General features: G+C 44.5%; 1 protein-coding gene across 2 annotated transcripts in view; it reads right to left on the reverse strand.

Moving 5' to 3' along the window:
• Positions 1-21,073, reverse strand: part of Sacs (sacsin molecular chaperone) — a 139,765-nt gene extending 118,692 nt beyond the window's left edge. For both annotated transcript variants that reach the window (XM_041634033.1, XM_041634030.1), the window contains exons 1-2: positions 20,845-21,073; positions 12,733-13,193 (exon numbers count right to left, since the gene is read on the reverse strand). In XM_041634033.1, coding sequence (XP_041489967.1) covers positions 12,733-12,752 — 20 coding nt within the window. In that variant the 5' untranslated portion in view covers positions 12,753-13,193; positions 20,845-21,073. The remainder of the gene's footprint in view (positions 1-12,732; positions 13,194-20,844) is intronic.
• Positions 21,074-25,053: the final 3,980 nt, after the last annotated feature.

A 25,053-nucleotide genomic window follows, 5' to 3' on the forward strand; every position in this document is an offset into this window, starting at 1 on the left:
TCCTCTTTTTCTCTAGACATGCCTGCGGTTTTTCAGGAAAACATTTTTTTTCCAAAGAGGTAAAGAGGCACCAAGAACAAGCACAGGGTTCTGTCCTGTCCAGCAGAAAGAGACGTGCATCCTGCACAGGGCATCTCTACCCTCCTTCACACAGCTAACTTTCAGAGACAGCAAGGACACTGGGCATTTTGTTAAACACGGATCATGTCGGGTCTCAGAAAGTGAGTTCACGAATTCACTGCCCAACACCCACCTTGGGGTTCACCATGGCTTGACTTGGACCTTCAAGTCAAAGTGACCGCCCTTCTCCAGGAGCCTTGCTCTGCTTATCACACCCGGGCTTCAAGTACAGACTGAGCACCCTTTATCTGAAACGTCTGGAATTGAAACTGTTTCTGATTTAGGATATTTTCCAAGTGGAAACATTGGCATCTACACAATGTCCTTTGTAGACAGACACACATTATACTAGTTTGCTTTTGTCAACCCAACACAAACTAAGGTCACCTGGGAGGCGGGAACTTCAATTAAGGAAATGTCTCCATCAGATTGGCCTGTGGGCTTGTCTGTGGGGTGTTTTCTTGACTCATGATTGAAATGGGAGGGCCTAGCCTGCTGTGAGTGGTTCCATCCAGGGCAGGGGTCTGGGGTGGGATAAGAAAGCAGGCTGGGCAAGCCATGGGGAGCAAGTCAGTAAGCAGCATCCCCTCCGTGCTCTCTGCTTCACTTCCTGCCTTGAGTTTCTTCCCTGACTTCCTTCAGTGATGAATTGTGTTACCTGGGAGTTGTAAGATGAAACAAACCCTCTCCTCTGTCAAGGTGGTTTTGCTGAACATTTTATCTTGGTGACAGAAGTCTAACTAGGACACAAGCTTCAACTCAAAGTCCTTTATACTTCAGATATTTCTCAGACAAATCACCTGGCTGGGATTTTGTGTGGGTTTTGTTGTTGTTTGTGTCTTTGTTCTTGGTTTTTAGAGCCTGTCCTGGAACTAGCTCTTGTAGACCAGGCTGGTCTCGAACTCACAGAGATCCGCCTGCCTCTGCCTCCCGAGTGCTGGGATTAAAGGCGTGCGCCACCATCGCCCAGCTTGTTCTTGGTTTTTAGTACACTTCCGTTTTAACTCTACATATAGATGGTGTGGAATTTTCTGCTGATAGTGGCATTTCAGATTGCACTTGTTGGGACCAGGGATGCTCAACCAATTCAGCTCCTATGCTTCAAAAGGCTCAAGAGGTAAGAAAGCTGCTGCTGTTGGCCTTCAGGAGCCCAAGGATGCTTCCTCATAGCTCCTTTCAACTTTTCCCTAAGCCCCGGTTAATCTCACTCTCATCCTGGAGGTGCAGCCTGACTGTCCACTCAACATCCAAGGAATAAGGGGAACCAAGTCGCTGTTACTTCTGTGGTGGTGACAGAATGCCTGACAGAAGGAGGAGGGATTGTTCTGGTTCACGGTTTCTGTCAGGCAAGGCTGGAGTGTGTGGTAGCTAATCACACCGCACCAGACCAGGAAGCAGGAAGCTCAGGTGGGAGCCAGTGGCAGATAGGCCTTCGCTGGCTAATCCTCACTTCTGGCTGAACCACACACTCCCAGAAGTTCTGTAACTTCTCCATCCACCACCAGCGGTAGGGTCGGGTATTCAAATTTGAGAGGTACCAGTGGATACTGAGCACCAAACACTGCAACTCACTGTTAGGACAAGGAGCCATGCGCCAGGAGGACGGGCACTCGTCCGTGTGGTGTCATAGGTCCAACTCAACAGGTTCGTGGGGATAATTGTTCTCACAGTGTGGAAACAGTCACTGATTCATGGCCACAGCACTGCAAATGGCGATTCAAAGCAAGAGTCAAAACAGCATTCAAAGCAAGCAGGGTCAGCTTGGCTTAAACCATCCCATGACACCGTTTCCTTTCACAGAGGTGGAAGGGTACTTACAAGGAGTTTGTTTTTGCACTGTTTGGATGTGGCTGTTTCTAAGGCAAAGAGGAGATATGGAGACAGGGCAAGTCCCACATTCCTCTTTCCTGGGACAGGCAAGGCAATGGCTCTGAGCCTGGGACAACACAAGGTGAAGCCACAGTGCCCAGGAAATAAGGGACAGAGACGTGGAAAGATAAATGTCACATGTTTGCTCTCACATGCAGAATGTAGGTGTAAGAATTATACATATGAAAGCGGAGAGGGGACTCGAGGGATGGGAACAAGAAAAGATGTGGGAGAAGTGGCTACAATAAGCTTTCATGGAAAATGCCACAATGAAACATACTGTTTTCTATAATAAATACATAGCAATAAAAATTATGATAAAAATAGTGGGCAAGACTGATTTGGCACAGCACTACCACAAGGGCCCTGACCCCTGCCTACTCCCCCCCCCCACCTCAACACACACTCTACAAGCAGCTTTGGGCTCAAGGACTCCACTAGGTCATGGGGATGACTTCTTGTCCAGGACACCAGCTGCAGAAGCATGGTACAGGCTCCATGGCCAAGGGACTCAAGTGGAAAGAACATGAGCAAACTTATCCCCGAGCCCTTGTGAATTATCCCTGCCCCAAGCACGCCCAGAAATAGCCGAGAGAAAATGAAGCAGGTGACAGAAGCAAGGGGCTGGGGGTCCTGTCACCCAGGAGAAGGTTTGGAGCCAGCGAAACATGCAGGGCACACCAATTGCCCTTACTTGTACTGTGAGCTTCTGCGACCTAGGAGGTATATAGAATAATCTCTAAACCACTGACCCAGGCTTGACCCCAGTACTGGGCACTGCTACTTGGTCATGGCTTCAAGCCCAAATGACTTCTCAGCCTGTCCTTCATCAGGCATGCTGGCTTGGCATGGTGGCTTGGCCCTCCACTGACCACCTGCTCCTCCCTGTCTGGACTTGTTTCCAGACACTAGAACTGCAGATCTGACTGCCGTCCCGAAGACTGCTCTGCCATCTACAGATTTGTTCTTTCATTTGGGGATCATACAAATGTTTATTTGGTTTCAGCCTCTGGTTCCCGGCACAGAAGCACCTAAAACACTTGGGTCTTGCTGGGTAAGAAGAGTGTGCCTAGTTATTCACAGTAGACTTTGAGTGCAGAGGCAGAGGTGACTCTTTAGTGACCTCAGGATGAAGGTGAGGGGCCAGAAGAACAAATCGTGTCATTCAGTCCCCCTCTCCTCCCCACCCTTAAGAAACTCCAAGGAGAAAACATGGGATGGAGGTTGAATTCGGTCACCAATGGCCAATACTAAGTCATCTCAATATAATGGAAGTTTAATACAAACTCCAAGGCAATGGAACTGAGGGAGCTTGTAATTCTGTGAATGTGTCAAGGTGTTGGGAGGGTGGGTGCTCAGGGGGGGCCAGAAAAGATCCATGCCTGCATCCCTCACCACATGGTACCCTCTGCATTTCTTCCAGCTGGCTAGTCCTGGAATATATAGGATAGAAGATAGAATCCTTTATAATAAATTGCAATCTTAGGGAAAGTGCTTCTCTGGGCCCCAAGTTATTTCAGCAGATTAGGAAACCCAGGTTAGGGGCAATTTTAGGCATTCTCCAAGCTGCCGTCGGTTGGTGGGTTATGCAGAAGCCTAGGTAGTCTGGGGGTCCCACCCATTTGGTAGCTGACATCTCTAGTAGGTGGAGTCTCATGGGACTGTGGCTTTGCTGTCAGGGTTTGTGTTAGCGCTGGGTAGCTAGTGTCAAGATTGAAGTGTTGATCACCCAACTGATACTGGAGAATTAGGGGATCTCCAGTGCTGATATTCTCCTTAGATATAGTCAACATTCTCATGCAGCCAGGGCTGTGAAAATACACTCTCTTTGGAGAGACTGACAAGTGGACCAACAGAGCCCGTTGATGAGTATCTCCAGGATCCAATATGCTGGCCAGAGCCATCACCACTTCCTGTCCTGTTACATCTTGTAATGGGTTCCCCAACTTCCCCCTCTGCCCCTCAATGGACCAGTTACAGAGACACATTGAGAATGGTTCCCTTCTCTATCACAGAGACCCAGGGCCTGGTTACTGGAACATTCTTCCCCCAACAACTTATGACCAAATCTCTCCTTGCCTTCAGTGCTTGCTCAAATTTCACCTTCTCTGATTGCCAACATGTCCTGACCGTGCTATTTAAATTGGCTCTTGGTCCCCCTGTGATCAGCAGGTGTCCCCTTTCCCATGCTTCCCTTTGGTCCCACACATTGTATAGTTTGTTATTATTTGTTTTGTTTTGCCTTGCATCCTTGTTTACTATCTATTGATGTGATAAACGTCATGGCCAGAAACAACTTAAGATGGGAAGGGTTTATCTGTTTACATGTCTCAGTCACAGCCCATCAAGTTGGAGCAATGATGGGAACTACGGAGAAATGCTGCTTAGTGGCTTGCTCCCCATGGCCTGCTCAGCCTGCTTTCTTATACAACCTAGGGCCACCTGTCCAGTTATGGCACCACCTACAGTGAGCTGGGCCCTCCCACATCAATCAATCAATCAAGAAAATTTCCCACAGATATGCCCACAGACCAATCTGATGAAGGAAATTCCTCAATTAGGATTCCCTCTTCCCGGGTGTCTCTAGTTTGTGTCAAGTTGGCATAAATAAATAAATAAACAAACAAACAAACAACCAGAAACCCTGCTAATATGTAATATTCATAAAACTTGGTGTCTATTTTATTGCTATACATAAAATCCATGGCCTTGGTGCATAACAAATCCTTAATCTGTGACGGGTAAAGGTAAGATTCTGAGGACAGAGCTGGTTTAGAAGTGCCCCAGCATACTGGGGTCCTGGGATCCACGTAAAGTCTGGCTCATGGGGCTGTCCTACAGAAAGACAGAAGAGGAGGCTGGGAAAACCTCTGTGTGAGTCTGATGCGGTGTTCTTCTTGACCAAACCCAGTAGCTTCTTGGCCAACTACAGACAGACCCCTATTCATCAGGCCCCATCAGTAGGCTGTCGTTGTCCTGGCTAAGGTCAGTCACGGCAGGAGTTGTTCAGTTAGCTCAGGGAGAATCCCCCAGTCTCAATACTCACCACTCTGCTTCCTGCCTCAGGAATCCTGTGGCATCCATTTAACAAGAATCCTTTCATGGTTTTCCATAGACCCTCCGTCTACCCATTGGCCAAAATGCCATAAATCTGCCTATCTTCTGGAATGCTCAGACCTGGTACTCCACCTCCAATTTCTAAGTCTTGGTACTGTCACTACAATCCTAAATAGCCTTCCTCTCTAATGTAACAAGGGTCAGAAGCAATGTGCTCTTTAAGACACACGGTACCATCACGTGTGCAAGATCAGCTTCATCGCTGGGGTCTCAGAGCCTTCACCGAGGACTGCAGAGGCACATCTTTGAAACCTTGGCCATCTTTCCTAACTGGTCAGCAATAATCGGGCAGTCACACCCCTGAGCCACTGCTCCCCATGACAGTCCATGGAAGCAGAGCGAGGAGTAGGTCTACTTCCCACAGTCCCGAGTTGAACACCCTAGAGACGGCATGGAGTCTTCAGCAGACAGAGGTTCCACCAAAGGCCCAAGCTCATGGAGGCTGGGCTTGTGCATAGAGACAACTGGGTTGGTGCCCTGAGCCTCTCTGTTTGCACAGTACCCCCGCAGGAACTTCCCTGAGGTCTGAAATTTCCTGCTCCCTATGTAGCCTGTGTGCTCCATGCTCCTGCTGCTCTCACTGAAGGCTCCTTCTTGTGTCTGATTGCACAAAAAATGACTTTGAGCACCAACGATGTCCTCTGCTTGGCTCCTCTCAGACCAGTCTCTTTCCACTAGCTGTCCCCATCCTCCTTTCCCCACGCCTTAGCCTCCTCTTCAGCTCCTACTGCTTCTCTGCTATTCTCCCATTCTGACAGCCACTTCCTTAGCTCTCAGCCCACCCAACGGTCACCTTCCCTCCTATGCCAGCCACTCCATTCCCCACAGTCATTTGAATTTGAGACTACTGCCACCAGGTGTTCTCAAAGGACTCGGAGACCCCCAAAGCTAAGTCTCAGGACAAACAGCATCTTGAAATTGCCCTCCATCAGTAACAGTAGAAAACCAGTGGCTTCTTTCTGGGAGCACGGCAAACACAATTCACATAAAGATGGGAAGTGAGATGGAGAAGGAGCCAACTGTCTCACATAAGCCAGTGACTGTCAACCGTTCTGCTCGCCGCATGTGGATAAAATCTTAGGACAACAGCTGCGAGCTTATCTGCACCTGTGTGCTTACGTGCGTTAGACATGTATGGTTTATTTACTTCAGTAAGTCATTGCCAAATTAACGTACGAACCCCCTCGACGGGGTGCCCTTAAGAACTGGCTTAGCAACAGTGGAACACATGGGTGAAATTCCCAGCTCCCTAAAAGAAGAGAAGTGAATTCAAAGTTTTCCAGGTTCGAATGATTAAAGTCAATTTTTAAGAAACGAGGCCAGTTTGGCATTACTGCTTTAGTAAAAGAGGGTATGTTTTCAGTTGTCTGGATTAAGTTTAACACAAGAACTGTGCTTACTAGTCAATTACTAGTCAAAAGTATCATAACAAAGTGTTTGGAATTATTTTTAAGTGGATGGAGCGATGGCCCTGAGGTTAAGAGCCATGGTAACCTTTCAGAGAACCCAAGTTTCATCCCTAGCATCCATGTGCTGTGGCTCACAACCAGCAGTAACTCAGGGACTTCTACACCTGTATTGACATGTGTATACCCGTACATACACAATTAAAAAACAAATAAATCTTTAAAATTAAATTATGAATTTAATGTAGAACAAATGTGTAAGTAAAAGATGAATTGCTGGATACTGAATACTACACAGACATCGAGAACAGCAAGGAAACAAGCCAAAATTGATGGATTTGGTATCTTCATGTTTTTTGTTTTCCTTTTCTCTCCCTCCCTTCTCTTCCTTAATATTTGTCTAACATACATATGCTGTCTACAGTTAATAGAGTAATACCTGGGCTGGTAGCAAGGGTTTTTATATTATAACATAGCTGCTGAAAGGGTTCCAAAATATATTTGCAATTTACAGCCTCAGAGTTGTGTTAGATAATTTCTAAATAAAACACGTTGCTGACGACACACTAATTACTACCTACAGGCTTATGTGGGTTTGGATGATTTTTATATCATCCAGAGATGCCAGTTATATCTTGGTCTGCTGAGAAATTTGAAACTTCATACTACAAATCAGCAAGTCCACAAAAACCATGAGATAGTGTTGGAAGAAAATTAGGTAACTTGCTCTCTACTTTTGGCTAGTGCCAGGCAACTCACAATGTATGCATCTTATTTTGTTAAAAATATTAATAAAGGGTTTCCGGAGAGCTGCAAATAGCTCAGTCCATAAAGGGCTTGCCATGCAAACATAAGGACCTGAGTTTGATCTTCAGAAACCATTCAAAAAGTCAGACATGTCAGAGCTCATCTCTAATCCCAGACCTGGATCCTGGTGCATGATGGGCGGCCAGCACTGCCTACTCAGCATGCTCTGGGCTGATAAGACCCTGTCTCAAAAGAAACAAGGTGGACGGCCCCTAAAGAGCAATGCCTGAGGTTCACTTCTAGTTGTCACATGCATGTACACACACATGTATGCACACAAACACACAGGCACATACGCATGCACACAATACGGGGATTGCCAGTTGTTAAAAGTTATAAATAATTGGAGGCTGAAGAGATGGCTCAGCAGTTAAGAGCATGTGGCTGCTTTTCCAGAGGGCCTGAGTTCAGTTCCCAGCAGCCCCGTTGGACAGCCCACAACTGCCTCTAACTCCAGCTTCCAGGGGATCTGATGCTTCTGGCTGCTGTGGGCACCTGCATTCCTGTGCACATACCATCCTCCCCTACACCATTAAAAATAATGAAAACCTTAAAAGTTATATCTAATGTATAAATGAAGCTATTAAAATAATAATAGCAAATATAAACAACTTTGTATGTTAAAAGGTTTTCCTTTAGAGATTTAAAAAAGTGACTTTTCTTTCTGAAGTAAAATGACTAGGTTTTCAGAATGAACAACAGAAAAATATGGAACAAAAACCTGAGGGGGGTAAACAGTTGCATAAGCTTTGTAGAAAATAACACAAAATAAATTTATGTGTCAAGTCCTCCCAAAATGAGATCAATGCATCAAAGCTTTTAAAAAAGAAAACAGCTGGTTATTTTGAGTTGTGGTTTTTTGTTTGTTTATTTTGTTTTGTCTTTGATTAAGGGTCTTCTCTTAATAAAAAAATATTATTTTTTGTTTGGTTTGTTTTGTTGTTTTAGTTTTGTTGTTTGTTTGTTTTGAGGTACAATCTCACTCTGTAGACCAGGCTGACCTGTAGATCCTCCTGTCTCTGCCTCCTTAGAGCTGGGATTAAAGGCGTGCATCACCACATCCAGCTGGAAATGCCTTTATTCTTTGGATGATTCATCTAAACTTTTAAAAGAAGGAAGATTTTTTTAAGTGTTTTGTTTTTTAAATTTATATACATGTGTGCCTGAATGGATTTATGTGCACCACACGTACGCAGGAGTCCTCACAGAACCGAAGAGGGTTTTGGGCCCTTAGAACTGAAATTATAGGCAGCTGTAAGCCACTATGTCAGTGGTGGGAACAAAACCTTTGCCAAAACATCTGGTGCTTTTGACGTTGAGCCACCTTCCTCCAGCCTCTGAGGGGCGTTTGTTTTCCACATATAAACGTGACCCCCTTCTGAATCTTTGTTGCTTTGGCTCCATAGACAGACAAGAATTTCATCACAGCAACCTAAAATCCTATTTAGTCAAATGTTCAAACTTATTTTTTTTTGCCTTCCCCAAATTAGATTACTAAATAAATCTAGACCTCAAACTGACCTTGAGATTTCTTTGAGGGGGAGCAAAGCAACCTCTCTAAATGTGTTCTTTTGCCTTATGAAATGAGTGTTCATTACTGTAAGACTAACAAACATTTATTTGGCATGTTGAATTGAGTACAACACATTATCAAATATTCTAAGAACTCCAGGATTTCTCTAATCTAGACTATATTCATATGAGGAAGTAATACTAATTAGTTCTACTACAAGCCTAGAAAATGTCCTTTCTGCGACACATCCCGCATCATGCTGTTTCTCACAGGTCCGGTCGTTACTTGCAAACGTTAGGTGCTGCAGAAACAACTTGTTCTCCTATTACATAATCTCTGCTCTTTGACCACGGCAGCCCAGGCCCCTGTTGCTCACTCAGAGTCTCTCATGGGCTCTGATTATTCCTGGAAAACCACACTCAGCCCCTCCGCCTTCTCCTGCTTCCCTGTGCTCTGCTCCAGGCAATGACCATGGCTGGCTCTGGTGTCCATTCAGTCTCCAGAGACATTTGAACAGGAAGTCCACTGGATCTGTGATGCCCTGACTCCATCCCCTGAAGAAGCATCTAGCTCCGCATCTAGAAATTTCAGCTGTCACCCTTATACTCAAAAACTAGATTTATAATTTATCCCAAAGGTCTTTGTCTTTCTTTTAATTTTCCTAGAAATCCCCTTACTAAATATCTGGCTTCTTGAACCAGGGAGCCTCAAGAAATGCTTTCGGAAAAAAAATGCTTTCGATGGTCCTTAGTGAACATGAGGGTGGGATGGGGGATAGATGGGATGGGGGATAGACTTGGAGATGAGGGGTAGACTAGTAGATGAGGAATAGACTTGGAAATGAGGGGTAGACTTGGAAATGAGGGATAGACCTGGAGATGAGGGATAGACTTGGAAATGAGGGGTAGACTCGGAGATGAGGGATAGACTTGGAAATGAGGGGTAGACTTGGAAATGAGGGATAGACCTGGAGATGAGGGATAGACTTGGAGATGAGGGGTAGACTAGGAGATGAGGGATAGACTTGGAAATGAGGGGTAGACTTGGAGATGAGGGATAGACCTGGAGATGAGGGATAGACTTGGAGATGAGGGATAGACTTGGAAATGAGGGGTAGACTTGGAGATGAGGGATAGACTTGGAAATGAGGGATAGACTTGGAGATGAGGGAGTAGACTTGGAGATGAGGGATAGACCTGGAAATGAGGGATAGACCTGGAGATGAGGGATAGACTTGGAGATGAGGGATAGACTTGGAGATGAGGGATAGACCTGGAGATGAGGGATAGACTTGGAGATGAGGGATAGACCTGGAGATGAGGGAGTAGACTTGGTGATGAGGGATAGACCTGGAGATGAGGGATAGACTTGGAGATGAGGGATAGACCTGGAGATGAGGGAGTAGACTTGGTGATGAGGGATAGACCCGGAGATGAGGGATAGACTAGGAGCAGGATAGCTCACCTTTCTTTGAATAAGAATTCCAAATTCCTGTCCATCTCTTTCTCTATTCAACTGGTCCTGTCCCTAGCATATCTGACCCAGCTGCAGCAAGCATCCCACTAACTCCACATAGAATCTACTTTTGGTGTCTAGTCACCTTTACAGAAACCATGTAACCATCTGTCAGATGCAGTGTAACTAGAATCCTCCTTCCTCTGAGGTCACTTGGTCATTTTTCCTACTGTCTCCATTGGTATTCATTCTGATCATCTCAAGTCTGAACACCAGCAGAGACATGTGGGATCTGCAGCCAGGAAGCTGAATGAAGCTGTCGGTGGATGCACAATTGTGTACGCACATGTATGCTTGTGCTCACACGCATGTGCATGTTGCTGTTCACTGACATTTTAGTTTTTAGTAAAGTGAGAATTCTTGAAGTACCTAGAGCCTATATAATGTTCTTCTCTGAAAAAATACACTCAGATTTAATTCATATTTCCTTTGAGATATAGATAGAATTTATCATCCATGGGTGATTGCAAAGCAACCTACATTATTGGGCTTCGTTACGATGATTGACAATATGCCGTTAGTGTCGGGACCTGTGAGTGTTCTATGTTAATTGCTGCAGACAAGGTTTCTTAGAGCAAATCAGCCAACTGTTAAGTTAAACGAAGGCAATTCACTTTTCATTTGTAAAAGCATCTACTTCCAAAATTCAGGGGACAGGTACCACTATGGAAGTACTTGAGAAAACGTCTAAAAATCTACAGACTACTGCAAAGAGTGATGAAAGTTATGCATGCGCCTCTCGTGTCTAATGACAGCATCACTAATTAGTTTCAGGTGATTCGCTTGGTCCTAGCAAATGCAGAGGGTGAGGACTGTGCCGGCTGGTTGATGGCACCCACGTGCATTCATACATTTCGAAAGCAAGCAAGTGTGATGGTTCAAGCAAATAATCCCAGCCCAAGGGAGGGGGACACGTTCAAGACCAGTCCTGAATGCAGATCAAGATTCAGTTCCTAAAGACTCCTGCCAACGCTAGGCAACAGCTGTTCCGAGAAAGCGATGGTGTTCCCATTAACGTGCAGTTTTTAGGAGCTACCAGAGAAACGCTGTTGCTGTTCTTTAATTCCTTTAGTAGTTCAAGTGTGGCAAAATAAAATTTGAAGTCTTTTCATCTGTGGATATCAGATTGAAATGGAAAATCGTCTTTCTTGTTTTATGGTACTAAAAATTCAGTATTGAAAACAGCTTGGTATTGGCATAAAAACAGAGAAGTCGACCAATGGAATTGAATAGAAGACCCTGACTTTAACCCACAAACCTATCAACACCTGATTTTCGATAAAGGAGCTAAAAGTATACAATGGAAAAAAGAGAGCATCTTCAACAAATTGTGCTGGCAAAACTGGATGTCAATCTGTAGAAGAATGAAAATAGATTCATATCTATCACCATGCACAAAACTCAAGTCCAAATGGATTAAAGACCTCAATATCAGTCCGAACACACTGAACCTGATAGAAGAGAAAGTGGGAAGTACTCTACAGCACATGGGCACAGGAGACCACTTCCTACGTATAACCCCAGCAGCACAGACACTAAGGGCATCATTGAATAAATGGGACTTCCTGAGGCTGAGAAGCTTCTGTAAAGCAAAGGACACTGTCACTAAGACAAAAAGGCAACCCACTGACTGGGAGAAGATCTTCACTAAAAATTCAACTTTTGAGCATGGAACTTTAATACGTGATTCAAGTAAGAGTAGCACTCTGATATGGCCACCTTTAATCCCAATACTCAGGGGACAGAGGCAGGTGGATCTCTGAGTTCAAGGCCAGCCTGGTCTACAGAGCAAGTTTCAGGACACCCAGGACTATTCCACAGAGAAACCCTGCCTCGAAACACACACACACACAAAAGGAAACATAACAAAATGAGTAGCTCTTTGTTTCATACTTAGAGAAAAAGCATGCATATATATATATATATATATATATATTTGTACATACACATACATATGTACGAAACAATAATCATCGAAGAAGAAGCTATTAACATGAGGAGGGGCATGGGTTTGAGGGAGGGTAGCTGGAAGGGCCTGGAAGGAGAAAGGGGAGACGGAAAGTGATGTGATTCTATTTCAATTTAAAGCATCCGAAAAGAAAAAGAGCACAAATAAATTTCAAAAGGAATAAATAAACATATAATTTTGTATAGGTCCTTAAGCTTAAAGATCAGGCACCTACTCATAAAACAGCAACCAGGAGGACCGCAAGACAAAGGTTCCCTCTACCCTCTAACCAAGGCTGATGACCTGAATTTGATTCCTAAAACTCACACGGGGAAAGAAAGACGATGGACTTCTAAAGCTAGTCCCTTGACCTCCAAACCCACGAGGGTGCATACACATAAATGAATAAATTATCACTTAAAACACTAACTATTTACCTCGTCTCCTGGGTCTCCATGGTCCCTACTTCTGAAGCGGTTGTCCTTGAAAACCACAGATGTTTCCCGTCTCCTTCTGCTTAAGGCTGGTGAGTGTTTCCTTTCAGAGTGCTCTCTGAGCAAAGCTCTTCCTAGCTGGTGAAAAGCCCGTTTCCCCCGGCATCTGTCATCATCTGACGTCAGAAAACATTGTGTTTTGTGCCTGTGTTCTGTATGCTACTCTGGTCCGATAAGGTCGCCTTTTAACAGCAAACCTGTATTCTCTTGCTGGGAGTTTCCGACTTTCCTCGGAGGAGGCGCGCTCTGAGGTTCTTCTGTACGGAAGGTGCAGGATGAAGATGCTGTAGAGGTGCTGGGTAGGGCAGTGTCCACCCTCATCTCAGGAAATAGGGAATACTGGCTGCTGTGAACGCTTCTCCCAGCTCAGGAACTACCGGCATCTTGGCTTTACTTCAAGGACCCTGAGAGAAAAAGGAAAAACAAGGCGAAGGAAAGAATTAGGAGGATATGAAATGTGTGCACTGAGGACACAGACTGCACAGAAGATGGCCAGGTCCTTAGCGACAGTGACCTATTAAATACAAAGTATCATTGTGCTGCACCTCTGCCAACCAGCATGACATTCCCCAGTCCCCAGCCTCCCAACAAGACACACACCAACAAACACAGGCGTTACTAGATATGGAGGCCTCTAAAATAATAACTGTATCTATTTATCGACCTAGCTCGTGTGTTCAGTTTCCCTGATTTCTTCCTACTGTGAATCCTACTTCTCAATATACCTTCTTTGAGGGACAATACTCTTAAAATCCAAACCTAGCACTAAACACAGACAAGATCTCATGTTTGAAAAACAGATAGTGAACTCGGGAGATGGCTCTGTGAGGAACGTGCCTGCTGACCAAGTATGAAGATACTGAGTTTGGATACCCAGAACATATGAAGAGAAGCATGGACAGGTGGAAACCTGTATGCAGTATAGTATATGGTATATGGTATACTATATGGCTTGTAGTACTAGTATAGTATATAGTATATGGTATATGGTTGTATAGTATATAATATATGGTATATGGTATAGTATATGGTGTGTAGTATAGTATAGTGTATAGTATATAGTATATACACAGGCACACCACACACACACACCCCAGAAACACTTGTCTCAGAAATAGAAAATGTGCCTGTTGCAAAGGCTTAAGACTACTAATCCTTAAAATTGCCTTGCCTTTTAAGAAATAAAATGGAGAAATGACAAACTTTGGCAACGAGGATAAGTTGGGATGCAGGAGACCAAATTTTCTATTTATACAAACGTCACAGTTATAAAAATACTTTGCAGTTTCAAAGTTTTCTTAGACATGTAAGAGCTGTTTAGAGGGAGGTTGGATTGATACTATGTTAAGGAAATTTGGAAAATACGTAATTTTGTTTAAACACATTCCAGGAGGAAGGCGAAGGGCTGAAGCCATAAGAAATCAGCTCCTGGGTCGACCTTTGTGCAACCCAGCATCCTCATTTATTTACCTATTTACTTATATTGGCTAGAACCCAGGGCCCCGAGCATGCTTGGCAGGCACGCTCCACTAAGCTACATCCCAACCAGCCAGCCTTTTCACTAGATAAAATGTCCACAGAGGTAATCACAGAGAGTCATGGTTGATTTTCGGATGACCAATAAAATCTAGGAAAACTCGAAATATAATGTAGTCCCATCCCTGAAAACAATTTCTCAGCAATTTTCTGTAATTATTTTTTTACAGGGCATTTTGATTGGCATCCATCAAAAGCCAATGAGTGCAAGTTTCAAAAACTAGCAGAGAAACATTTTTTTCCCTTAAATAAAAATGATTTTTGCTCCTTAAGTTTTTATTTTAAATGCAACCATAAAATAGAGCAGATGTAAGGCCGCTAGAGTCCGGAGCTGGCTTACTCCCTCTGCAGCACACACCGAGGTTTCATTCCTGATGCAAAGCCCACAGAAGGAGACTTAACCCAGCTGTGAGTTCAGAGGGGCCCTGGGGAGCTGACATGGTAAATATCAAGAGTGGTGTGCCCATGATTGGATGCTAACGCTTATATCAGAAGAGGAAAGAACAGAGGAGACTCACGCGCTCCTTGACTCCTGCTACATGATGGTCTGAGCAGCCTTGGGACTGTACCAGCAGGAAGCAACAAGGTCACATTAAATGAGCCACTTGACCTTCGACCCGATCTGTAATGTTTGATCGTCCTGTTTTCTTCATAACCTACCCAGTCTATAGAGTTGTGTTGGTAGCAATAGGAAATAAACGAAAGCACTCTCAGCTCTCATAAATGGATTCGGCATGGCAAAACTCCATCTCTATATGCGGAAATGCAGGGCCATGTGCCACAGAGAGCTCCTGAAACGAACTAAAATGAATGCCCGAGGAACTGCACGTTCAGACTGGATACGCATGCCCTCCAAAGACATTCCTCACCTGGATTCTTCATTAAAAACGGAGCAGTACATGCATCGGGGAAGCTATAATCTTCAATGATCTCATTCAGAAGGAAGGATGGTTGAAGACTGGGTTGAGTTTTAATTTCAAGAGCTGAGGAATAAAGTCATGGGACTAACCCCAAAGGAAAGATGATTGAAGAGGAGAGGATGATTAATAAAAGGAGCAGAGGTGCTCTGGAAAACAGCACCCGTTGGTTCTAGAAAGACACTACTGAAGCTGGCAAACTCCGTGAGAACCCATTACAAGAAAGCGGGAAGTTGGAGCAGATGCGGAGGGTGAAAACTGAGCTAGTGCCCCAGAGGTCCATCAGTGAAGACAAGTTCCTTGGGAGCACCAAAGCATTTAGAGGGCCTCAGGTTCTCCCCGCCCCCTCAGAGCCATTTGGAAAAGAACAAACCATCATACAACCTTCCGGAGCCTTCTCACCGCTTTCAAATTCTGCAATTTCTTTGTGCCTGACTTTCTACATCTGGACAAAGAGGCCATGCACCACCCACAAACAGTGTCTCCATAGAAACCAAGTGAACTGCGTCTAAAAGCGCCTAACAGAGTGATGGTAGTTTGCGTCAAGTCTTGATGCCCTGTCTTTGCTCATGCGCACTACATTACATGCGCCTATGGAATGGCCTGTGATGGCTTCTGTCCCCCAATTCACACACTCCGTTCAGGTCAAAGCAATGGGTGCCCTGCATGGGCTGTGAGGGAATGAGGCTGGACACTTCTGGCCAGCTGCTCAATCAATCATTCACTTGGCTCCGAAAACTGGAGCCTCTCTCCGTGATTGGCATTAGCATCATGTCTATGACGTGACCTCTTTGCCTCCTCAGCAAAAATATCCTGCTTTGGCAACCTGAGCTTCCCAAGCAAGATTTGGCACTGTGTGGTTTCACCTGGGGAGGAGGAAGAAAGATGTGCCAACTTCACTCTCTAACTGATGCAGACGTACCTGAGAATTATATGGCTTGAAATAAACAGCCAGGAGTCGGGGGGTAAGGCACGGTCTCTCAACGACTGGCCAGGATCCCTTAATCCAAAGCTGTGCTTCTGTGGAGGTGAGCACTGAGCAGATTGGAGAAAACAAGCGGGATCTAAGCTGCAGCCAATGCACTGAAGCAGCAAGGTCAGAGCGGACCTCCTAGGAGCTAGGACACACACGCCTGGCTGTTACTGAGGAAATGAGAAGAAAGGCCTTCCCGTGCAATTGGCACAAAAACATAGCTAGAGTCATCTTAGGGCTTTGTCCTATATAGGGTTTCTGTTAGATTGCAGAGCCTTTTGAACAGACTTGAAACACTGGGGGCTGAGCAAAGCGAAGGCTGCGTGGAAAGGACGTGGGTGGGACGCAGGAGCTGTCTTCTTCTGAGGCCCTTCATGGTGCCACAGGACTTCTGGGTGGCCACAGCTCTCTGCAGCTATCAGAATAGCCTCAGTAATAGCCATTTAAGCCATTTATTGCAAACAGGCACAGCCCTGCACCCGGCCCTCTCCTGAGAGCAGGGTATCCATTCACCTGTAGATGAGAACTAAAAATCCACACTGCCAAACAAAGTCACATGCAGTAAACCCCCAGGCATGGCAAGAACTTACCCTTGAATGCCTTCAACACAGAAACAAAAAGCCAAATGCAGACAGACTTCTAGGCCTCGGCCTCTAGCGATTTACCAAGAGTGATTGCCCTGTCCTCTCAGAACACAGAGTCAGCAAAGAATGCACAGGCTCGAAACAACCTTTACCAAATGGAAAAGTCGGATGAATTCACCCTACAAATCAATAGACCAAGATCTCGTACAGTGGGCACTGCCTGTGTCTCTAATGCCAGTACTGTGGGCTGTACGCTGTAGAAAAGGTCACGGCCACCACGACCAACTTTGGCCTTTGCAATCAGTGTAGAAATAAATGCATTTCCATACCACCACAATGAAACACTAGAGATGCAGGATTCTCAGTGTGTACACATGCACCTAGGGATTTCCCTGGAACACGGCCAGCTGTGAAAACACCCTACGTCAAGTTCAATGAGAAAAACATGTAGGTTTTCCCTGGCGTTCTGAAGCCCTATGTGTGAGCCAGGCAGGCCTTTCTCGTTTCCTTTGCTGCCAATTCCTCAAAACTGTGTGGCTCCCCCTAAGCTTCCCACTGCAAGGTCTGGATCCCGGATGCAGGAGGCATTTGATAGTGTGAGCAATTCAGACACTTGGTGTACAAATTGCAGCAGTGTGCACAAACTCTTGTGTCCAGGTCACAAGAACAAACACCTGGTTTTAGCTCTTGAATCAGGTTGATCCTGTGTCATTACGTTTCAATCAGCCAGTATTGCCGACTGGGGTAGGCAGGGATTTGCGGGTCCTTACACTGGCAAAAAAAAGCCATCTACACGCACAAACAAAATTTTCCATAAACACAGAGCAGAAACAAACTGTAGGTCATATGGATAATATCTCAGTAAAGCTGATAAGAATAACATTAAAATAAATACAGTTAAAATCTACCAAATTTGACAAGAGTTGATGAATATCATGTACTTTTTGGAAGACATAAGGAGCTCATTTATCTTTAAGAAGTTGCTTTTCTGAGCAAATCCACTAAGAGTCTTGGGCTTTTTATTTATTTATTTTGATGGGTTTCTAAAGACTATAACAACGAGTCGAACAAATACGTTCTTCATCCTTAAGCAATTACTCTGCACAAACATTTAACAAAAACACTGATAAATAAAAATAAGAGGAGGTTTTGACAGGAATAAGTCTTACAGGTTGAGCTTCAAAATCTAACAAATTCAGATCTTTAAGGGCAAAGCCGCTATTGTTTAATCCAACAGTTAAATTTTTGCTTCTGCAATATTGTAAGATTTAGAAAATGAGAATTATAAAGCTATATGTGCCCAGTCACATCTCCACTTCAGGTAGTCAATATTTACTGTATGTATGTCTTATCCAATATTAACTTTGTTTTACTGGGGAATTTTAATGGTTAAGTGTATCATCACATTAAACAAGGGGAAATGTTAAATCTACTGTCGTGTGGAACTGTCCACAAATTCCAGACACGGTTAAGATCCGCATGCACGCTCCTTCCTAGCACTCAGTAGTTATGAAATAAAGATGCTTATGAAATTTAAACCACCACTCGTAAGGTGACTGACTTGCTGTAAGCTTTTATCTTTTTGGAGAAAGTGAAAGGCTATGTAGTCTGCAGAATCCTTCCTTTCTATCTTAGGCAACAGACACACAATACAACTGGAAGGAGAATTTTTAAACAAATGTCTACCTGGATGTTCCATTACTGTAAAGGGACTAAAGATGGGTCCACCCAAATCTGGCAATCACTGTAACCTCTCTAGCTTCCTGTCACCTTAAATTCTAAGTGCAGCAGGAAAAACACCACACCAAGAACCAGAACTTGGGGTTTGGGGTCTAAGAACTTGGCGATCTTCAGCAAGAAAAGCTATTCTGAGTCAATCTCTCCTTTTCAAATAAGAAAGCATTGAGCGTCTATTCCCTTGATCTTGCATTTTGTAACCAACAGAATGGGTCTACTGAATAATTTTAATTTCTAATTTTTACCCCGCAAGTGAAAATTTTTTTTTTATTATTTCTGAGACAGTGAGGAGAGTCCTTAGGGTCATATGCTTAGAACTCTCATGAAAGTTAAACCTCTTATTTTAGTGATGAGGATACATGGTTTTCTGATCAGCACAGAGAGAAGTCAACAAAGCCAGCACCACACTTTCTGGTCCCCAATCCTGAACTTCTTCCAGTTTCTGTGTTCCATCTCTTGGGCAAGGAGGGTACAACATCTCCCTCCTAGACACTGAAATTCAGCACATGGTAAATGCAGAGTTTAAGGACAAACAGAAAGAGAAAAGAGAAAGACAAAGCAGAAATTAAAAATAGTCTCAGGATTGGCAATGCCTTTCAAGAGTGAATGGCCTCCTGGACTGTCCAAGATCAGAATAGCAACGGGACTGATTCTGGCTTCCAATTTGGCACATTCGATCACATTTAACTTTCCTGACTTGGGTTCCTAGTGGACAGGGCCCATACAGTCACAGCTACTGCCATCATCTTGTGTTTAGGGAGAGGTATGCAAGAGGAATCAGCCTTCCCTCTCCCGGAGAATAGTCCTGTGGTGGTGAGGAAATTTCAGCATTGCTTTCATAGTTCAAAGATGTAGAAACGGCTTGGTAGAACAGTGCATAGCGTTGAACCCAAAGCAAGGGCTGATTAAGATGCACTCAGCCAAAAATTCATTTCTAAATTCAGCTTTTGAGGGAGAACTAATATACAAAGCTATTTGGCTTTATTTCATTGATGGGTGGATGGATGGATGGATGGATGGATGGGGAATGAGTCAAATACTAACTAGCCACACTCTGCCTTTTTTAGTAGAAGAAGCTGGCTATCTTCACAAACATTTGGTGTCTCAATACCATCATGTGACCATTATGACCATCAATGTCTTGGACAGAGGGGAAACTGAGACACAGAGTGTAAGTGACTTTTGGGGGAGGGGTTATGGCGTGAAGATCCAGTTGAGCTGACATTTGAGGCCGAAGCTGCTGAGGGTCAGTCCTGCAGAAAGCAAAGGATTCCTCCTGTAAGCTGGCATTATTCCTCAAAAGCTGGGGCTGGGTGTTTCTTCTTGTGTGAAGAATAGAAAACATCAGAGCAACTTTCAAGGGTTCTTAAAGCCATTCTTATGGGCTGAGGATACAGGAGGGACAGTGGAGGATGGAATGGGCTTAGCTTGGTTCCTCTGAAAGGGACACAGAAAGATGTGAGGATCCCAGGGGAGAAACTTGAGCAGCCAAAAGTCAAGAGAGGTAAAGAAAGGATAAAGAAGAATAGGAACGGCACAGAATGTTTAAGTGTCAAGACAAAGGAGAGAAAGCTGGTTGGTCATCAGTGAGCCTCAGGAGACAGAGAATCCTCGCACCGCCCTAACAGATATGTGACTGCCGGTGGGGGCTTTAAAAATTTGTCCTGTGACAAATAGATGAGGCTGGGCGTGAGTGACCTGGGTGGTGCAGAAATAAAGAGTTCCCATCAGTCCAGAGAACACCTGGAATCAGCCCCCACCCTGTCTTTGGCTGAAATGGAAAGACTTTTTGCTATTTTCAGAGACACAGGGAGGAAGGTTAAAGCCAACATTACCAGCATATTAGGCTCGAACGCTCTTCATTGAGATACTGACCTTATTTTATGGAAAACACAGGCAAGCAAAGCAGACAGTAGAGCGGGAGAGAATTTTGCTAAAATTACAGAATGCTTTCTATGAATCTGATTATTTAGTAGAACGAAATAAAATTTTAAAAAAAAAAAATGTTTTTCACCAAAGGCTTTCGAGTATCATTCTATAAGGTATTTGAGAAATGGGCTGTTTAAGAACATGCTATTAAAATTAGGACGCTACAAATTAAGTAATAAGCTATTCTGAGAATACCACTGTGTACGTCCCAAGAGTCCGGACCCCACTCTTCATTACAGCAGTGGATCCATTGTGACCACCCCCTGCAATCTGGAGTGGAAATTAGAGAAAGACAAAGCCTGCCGTCAGAGCCCCTCTGGAACTAAGACCACTAGGAACAACGGGCGCTGCAATGGTAACAATGGTAACAATTCCTCACCGATACACAGCGTGGGGCCACACACGCTGGAGCTGCTCTGTCCTCCCCAGGGCGCAGATGCAGAGGACAGTGGTCCACGGACTCAGGCCAGCAATTGCAGGCGCAACTGAGGCACCCGGCTCCAACAGGACGCAGCGCTCAATGCAGCTGCTCCTAGACGCACCGGAGGGACCCTCAGAGACTCGGGAGGCCGTCACCAACTGGAGTCACCAACTGGATCGCTGGGGCTTTGTGTGTCTTTTGTACCATCTGCAGGTCCCAGCGTGACTGCCTCTGCATCCAGCGCAGGGCCAGAAGAGTGCAGCAGTCACAGCTCCCCCTACCTAGCTGCTTTTTTTTTTTTTAAAGAGATAGAACCATATCAGCCTCAGATAATTCCATAATGCCACAGACGCAGTGTTGTGGGCCATTGAAGTAAAAAGTCACGATGGAAGCTTTATTTTCTTCGTTTTGCAAAGATTAATTTTAAGAAAGTGACGTGGCTTAAAATGAAGCCATCCCCCTAGCGGCTGAGGGACACTGAACCTCCCTCATGGGCTTCCTTGACCTCATGAAGATTTCTGAACAGATAGTGTCCAGTGTGAAGATCCTATACTATGTTTAAAATAAAGCAAAGTGTTGCTGTGGCGATACTCGCCTGTAATTACAGCACTTGGAAGGTGGAGGAAGGAGGATCGAGAACTCGGGATCATAGTGAGTTCAAGGCTAGCTGGTGGGTGGGTGGGTGGATGGATGGAAGGAGGACAGCTGATAGTTAGATTGATGATACCCGCAGCACATCCGCAGAGATAGCAGCAGGCTCTGTTCACATCCCACGGCGTCTTTGTTCATTGCTGCATGTGGACATGAGGTTCCAAATATCAAAAATTAAAAAAAAAAAAGCATTCCCTCAAAATGTGCTGCATGTTGTAAAAGTCCTCTATAGTTGTAAACTGGTGCCCATGTTAATTGCTCCTGCCAATTTAGTGAGACACTGAGGCCATAAATGCCTGCTACCCACAAACCAGGCCATGGAATTCCAACAGTGCCTGGCTTTGTGTGCAGATCTGCCCCACTGCCCTCTGGTGCACTGTGTTCTAGTTATAGTATCAGGTAGAACGGCCTGCTGTATCCTGTGAATGGGGAGTGTAGCACAGCTAGAGCTTCAGGGAGTTGGAAGCTCCTGTTTGCTGTGCCCTTGGGGAAACTGCCTAATTCAGCTCAGCCAGTTCCAGACTGTATGGGTTCAAATGATGTCTCTGGGGAGAGAAACTGACTTCAGAAAGGGCACTCTTGTCTTGCTGTAGTCTGGTCCTTCCCATGGGGCCACTGAAGATATCAAATCTACCAGCATTTCTTCCATACCGCAAACTCATCCTGTTAGTCATCCTCCTACCCCACCCCCGTATCCATGGAGATTGCTCCCTTAAGGTTGCTACAACCCAAAGATGCTCAAGGCCCTTGGGACAGTAGAGTGCTGGTTTTGAAATGGTACAGTGGGTAAGGCCAGTTTTTACAGACATGAGGACCTGGGTTCAAATGCCCAGGACCCACAAAACGTGTTGTGGAAGTACGTGCCTGTAAGCCCATAGCTCAAGAAAGTTGAGACAGGTTGAGCTTCCAATCTCCTGAACTCTCTGAAGGGAACTCAATGGCCAGGTCAGTGAGAGATCCTGTCTCCAGGAGAAACGCCAGAGGTTCTCCACTGGCTTTGGAATATACTCCTGCATATATGCACATATGAAGGATGAGGGTATAAAAGTAAATAAATGAATACATGTAGTGTGCATTTACATAGAACTCACGTACCTCTCTGGAGTCCATATCCCCCACTACTAGGAGTCCTTACCGGGATCACCCTCATAGATTCCTGGAAGTTTCCACTGCATTCAGTGTTCACACTACCTCCAAGTGACCACCAATTCCAGATGTCTCTCCCTGAACTCTCTCTCTCTCTCTCTCTCTCTCTCTCTCTCTCTCTCTCTCTCTGGTAGTTTGAATGTAATTGACCCCCATAATCCTATAATCTCATAAGGGATTGACACTATTAGGAGGTGTGGCTTTATTGGAGTGGTATGGCCTTGTTGGAGGAAGTGTGTCATTGTGGAAGTGGGCTTTGAGGTTTCATATACTCAGGACACTACCCAGTGAGACTTCTTGTTGCCTGCAAGATGTAGGACACTCAGTTATTTCTCTAGCACCATGCCTACCTGCACACTGCCATACTCCCTAGCATGATGGACTGAACGTCTGAACTGTAAGCAAGCCACCACAATTAAATGTTTCCTTTATAAGAGTAGCCGTGGTTATAATGTCTCTTCACAGCAATAATAAACCGCAACTAAGAAACCTTCAATCCTATCTCTCCCTCCCCCACACCTAATCATGTCTATTCCAATCCCTATCAGCCCCCAGTTCACGCATAATATCTACTCTATTTCCTCTTCCCAGGAAGATCCATGTGTCCCCCATAGAGCCCTCTCCTTTACCTAACAACTTTGGGTCTGTGGGTTTTAGCTTGGTTATCCTTTACTTAATGGCTAATATCCACTTACAAGTGAATGCATACCATATTTGTCTTTTGGGGTCTGGGTTACCTTGCTCAGGGTGATTTTTTTTCTAGTTCTATTCATTTGCATACAAATTTCATGATGTTATTTGACAGCTGAGTAATACTCCATTATGCAAATGTACCACATTTTCTTAATTCATTCTGCTTAGAGACATCTAAGTTGTTTACAGTTTCTGGCCATTGTACATAAAGCTGCAATGAACATAGTTGAGCATGGGTCCTTGTGGCAGGATGGAGCATCCTTTGGATTTATGCCCAAGAATGGTGTAGCTGGCTCTTGAGGTAGATCCATTCCCAATTTTCTATGAACTGCCATATTGATTGACGTAGTGGCTGTACAAGTTTGCACTCCCATCAGCAGGGGAGGAGTATTCCCCTTGCTCCACATCCTCATCACCATGAGCTGTCACTTGTGGTTTTGATCTCAACCATTCTGACAGATGTGAAATGGAATCTCAAAGTAGTTTTGATTTGCATTACCCTAATGGCTACAGATATTTAACATTTCTTGTGTTTCTCATCCATTTGAGATTCCTCTATTGAAAATTCTCTGTTAAGATCTCTACCACATTTTTAACTGGATTATTTGTTGCTATTTTTATGTCTAATTTCTTGAGTTTTTTATATAGTTTAGATATTGGCCCTCTATTGGATGTGGAGTTGGTAAAAATCTTTTCCCATTCTGTATGCTGCCACTTCGTCCAAATGAAGGTGTCCTTTGCCTTAAAGAAGCTTTTCCATTTCATGAGGTCCCATTTATTAATTGTTGGTCTTAGTGTCTGTGTTATCTATTGGTGTTCTGTTCATGAAGTTGTCTCCAACTGCATGTGCCAAAGTGATCAGGGTTATTCCCCACTTTCTCTTCTACCAGGTTCAATATATCTGGTTTTATGTTGAGGTCTTTGATCCACTTAGACTTGAGTTTTGTGCAGGGTGATAGATATGGATCTGTTTGCATTTTTCTACATGTGGATACCCAGTTTGACCAGCTCCATTATTGAAGATGCTTTCTTTTTTCCAGTGTGCATTTTTGGCTTTTTTGTTTGTTTGATTGTTTGTTTTGTTTTGTTTTTTATCAAAAACCATGGCCCAGTTCAGTTTGGACCCTTCCATATGCCTCTATTTTCTCCCTCATACCTACAGCAAACCTTCTCAGCCACACCTAGGAGCAGTCATGTCCTCTTCTCCATTCCCAGTCCATCATGAATGGCAAGTCCCAGTGTGAAGGGTTTGAGACAGCTGCTCACATTGGATCTGCAGTCTGAAAGCTGAAAGCGGTGGGTGAAGAGCAATAAGCTTTCTTTCTATGCAGTCTAGGACCCAAGCCCAAGGAATGTTGCAGCCCACTTTTAGAGGTGACTCTTCCTGTCTTAACTAAGCTAACCCCCAACCCCCAGAACCCAGGCATGCCAAAAGACTTGTCTCTCAGGTGATTCTAAGTCCTGTCAAGTTGAGAGTAAACACAACTGGGTGAATCTGGGCTGTGCTCTCTGGATGGAACTGTGTGTAGAATGCCCTCATGACCCTACCACAATGGGTAATCCTGCACATCAGCTCCTGTTGCAGGATATTTGATCACACTATGAACCCCAAGATTGCTCTATTTACCGGAAAAACCTGTTTTTGGTTGTGGCCTGGTTCAGCCTCATCACACCCCT

Source organism: Microtus oregoni, unplaced genomic scaffold, assembly GCF_018167655.1.
Source record: "Microtus oregoni isolate MIOR12 unplaced genomic scaffold, Mior012 000045F_ref0000178, whole genome shotgun sequence".
In the NCBI taxonomy this organism is placed as follows: Eukaryota; Metazoa; Chordata; class Mammalia; order Rodentia; family Cricetidae; genus Microtus; species Microtus oregoni.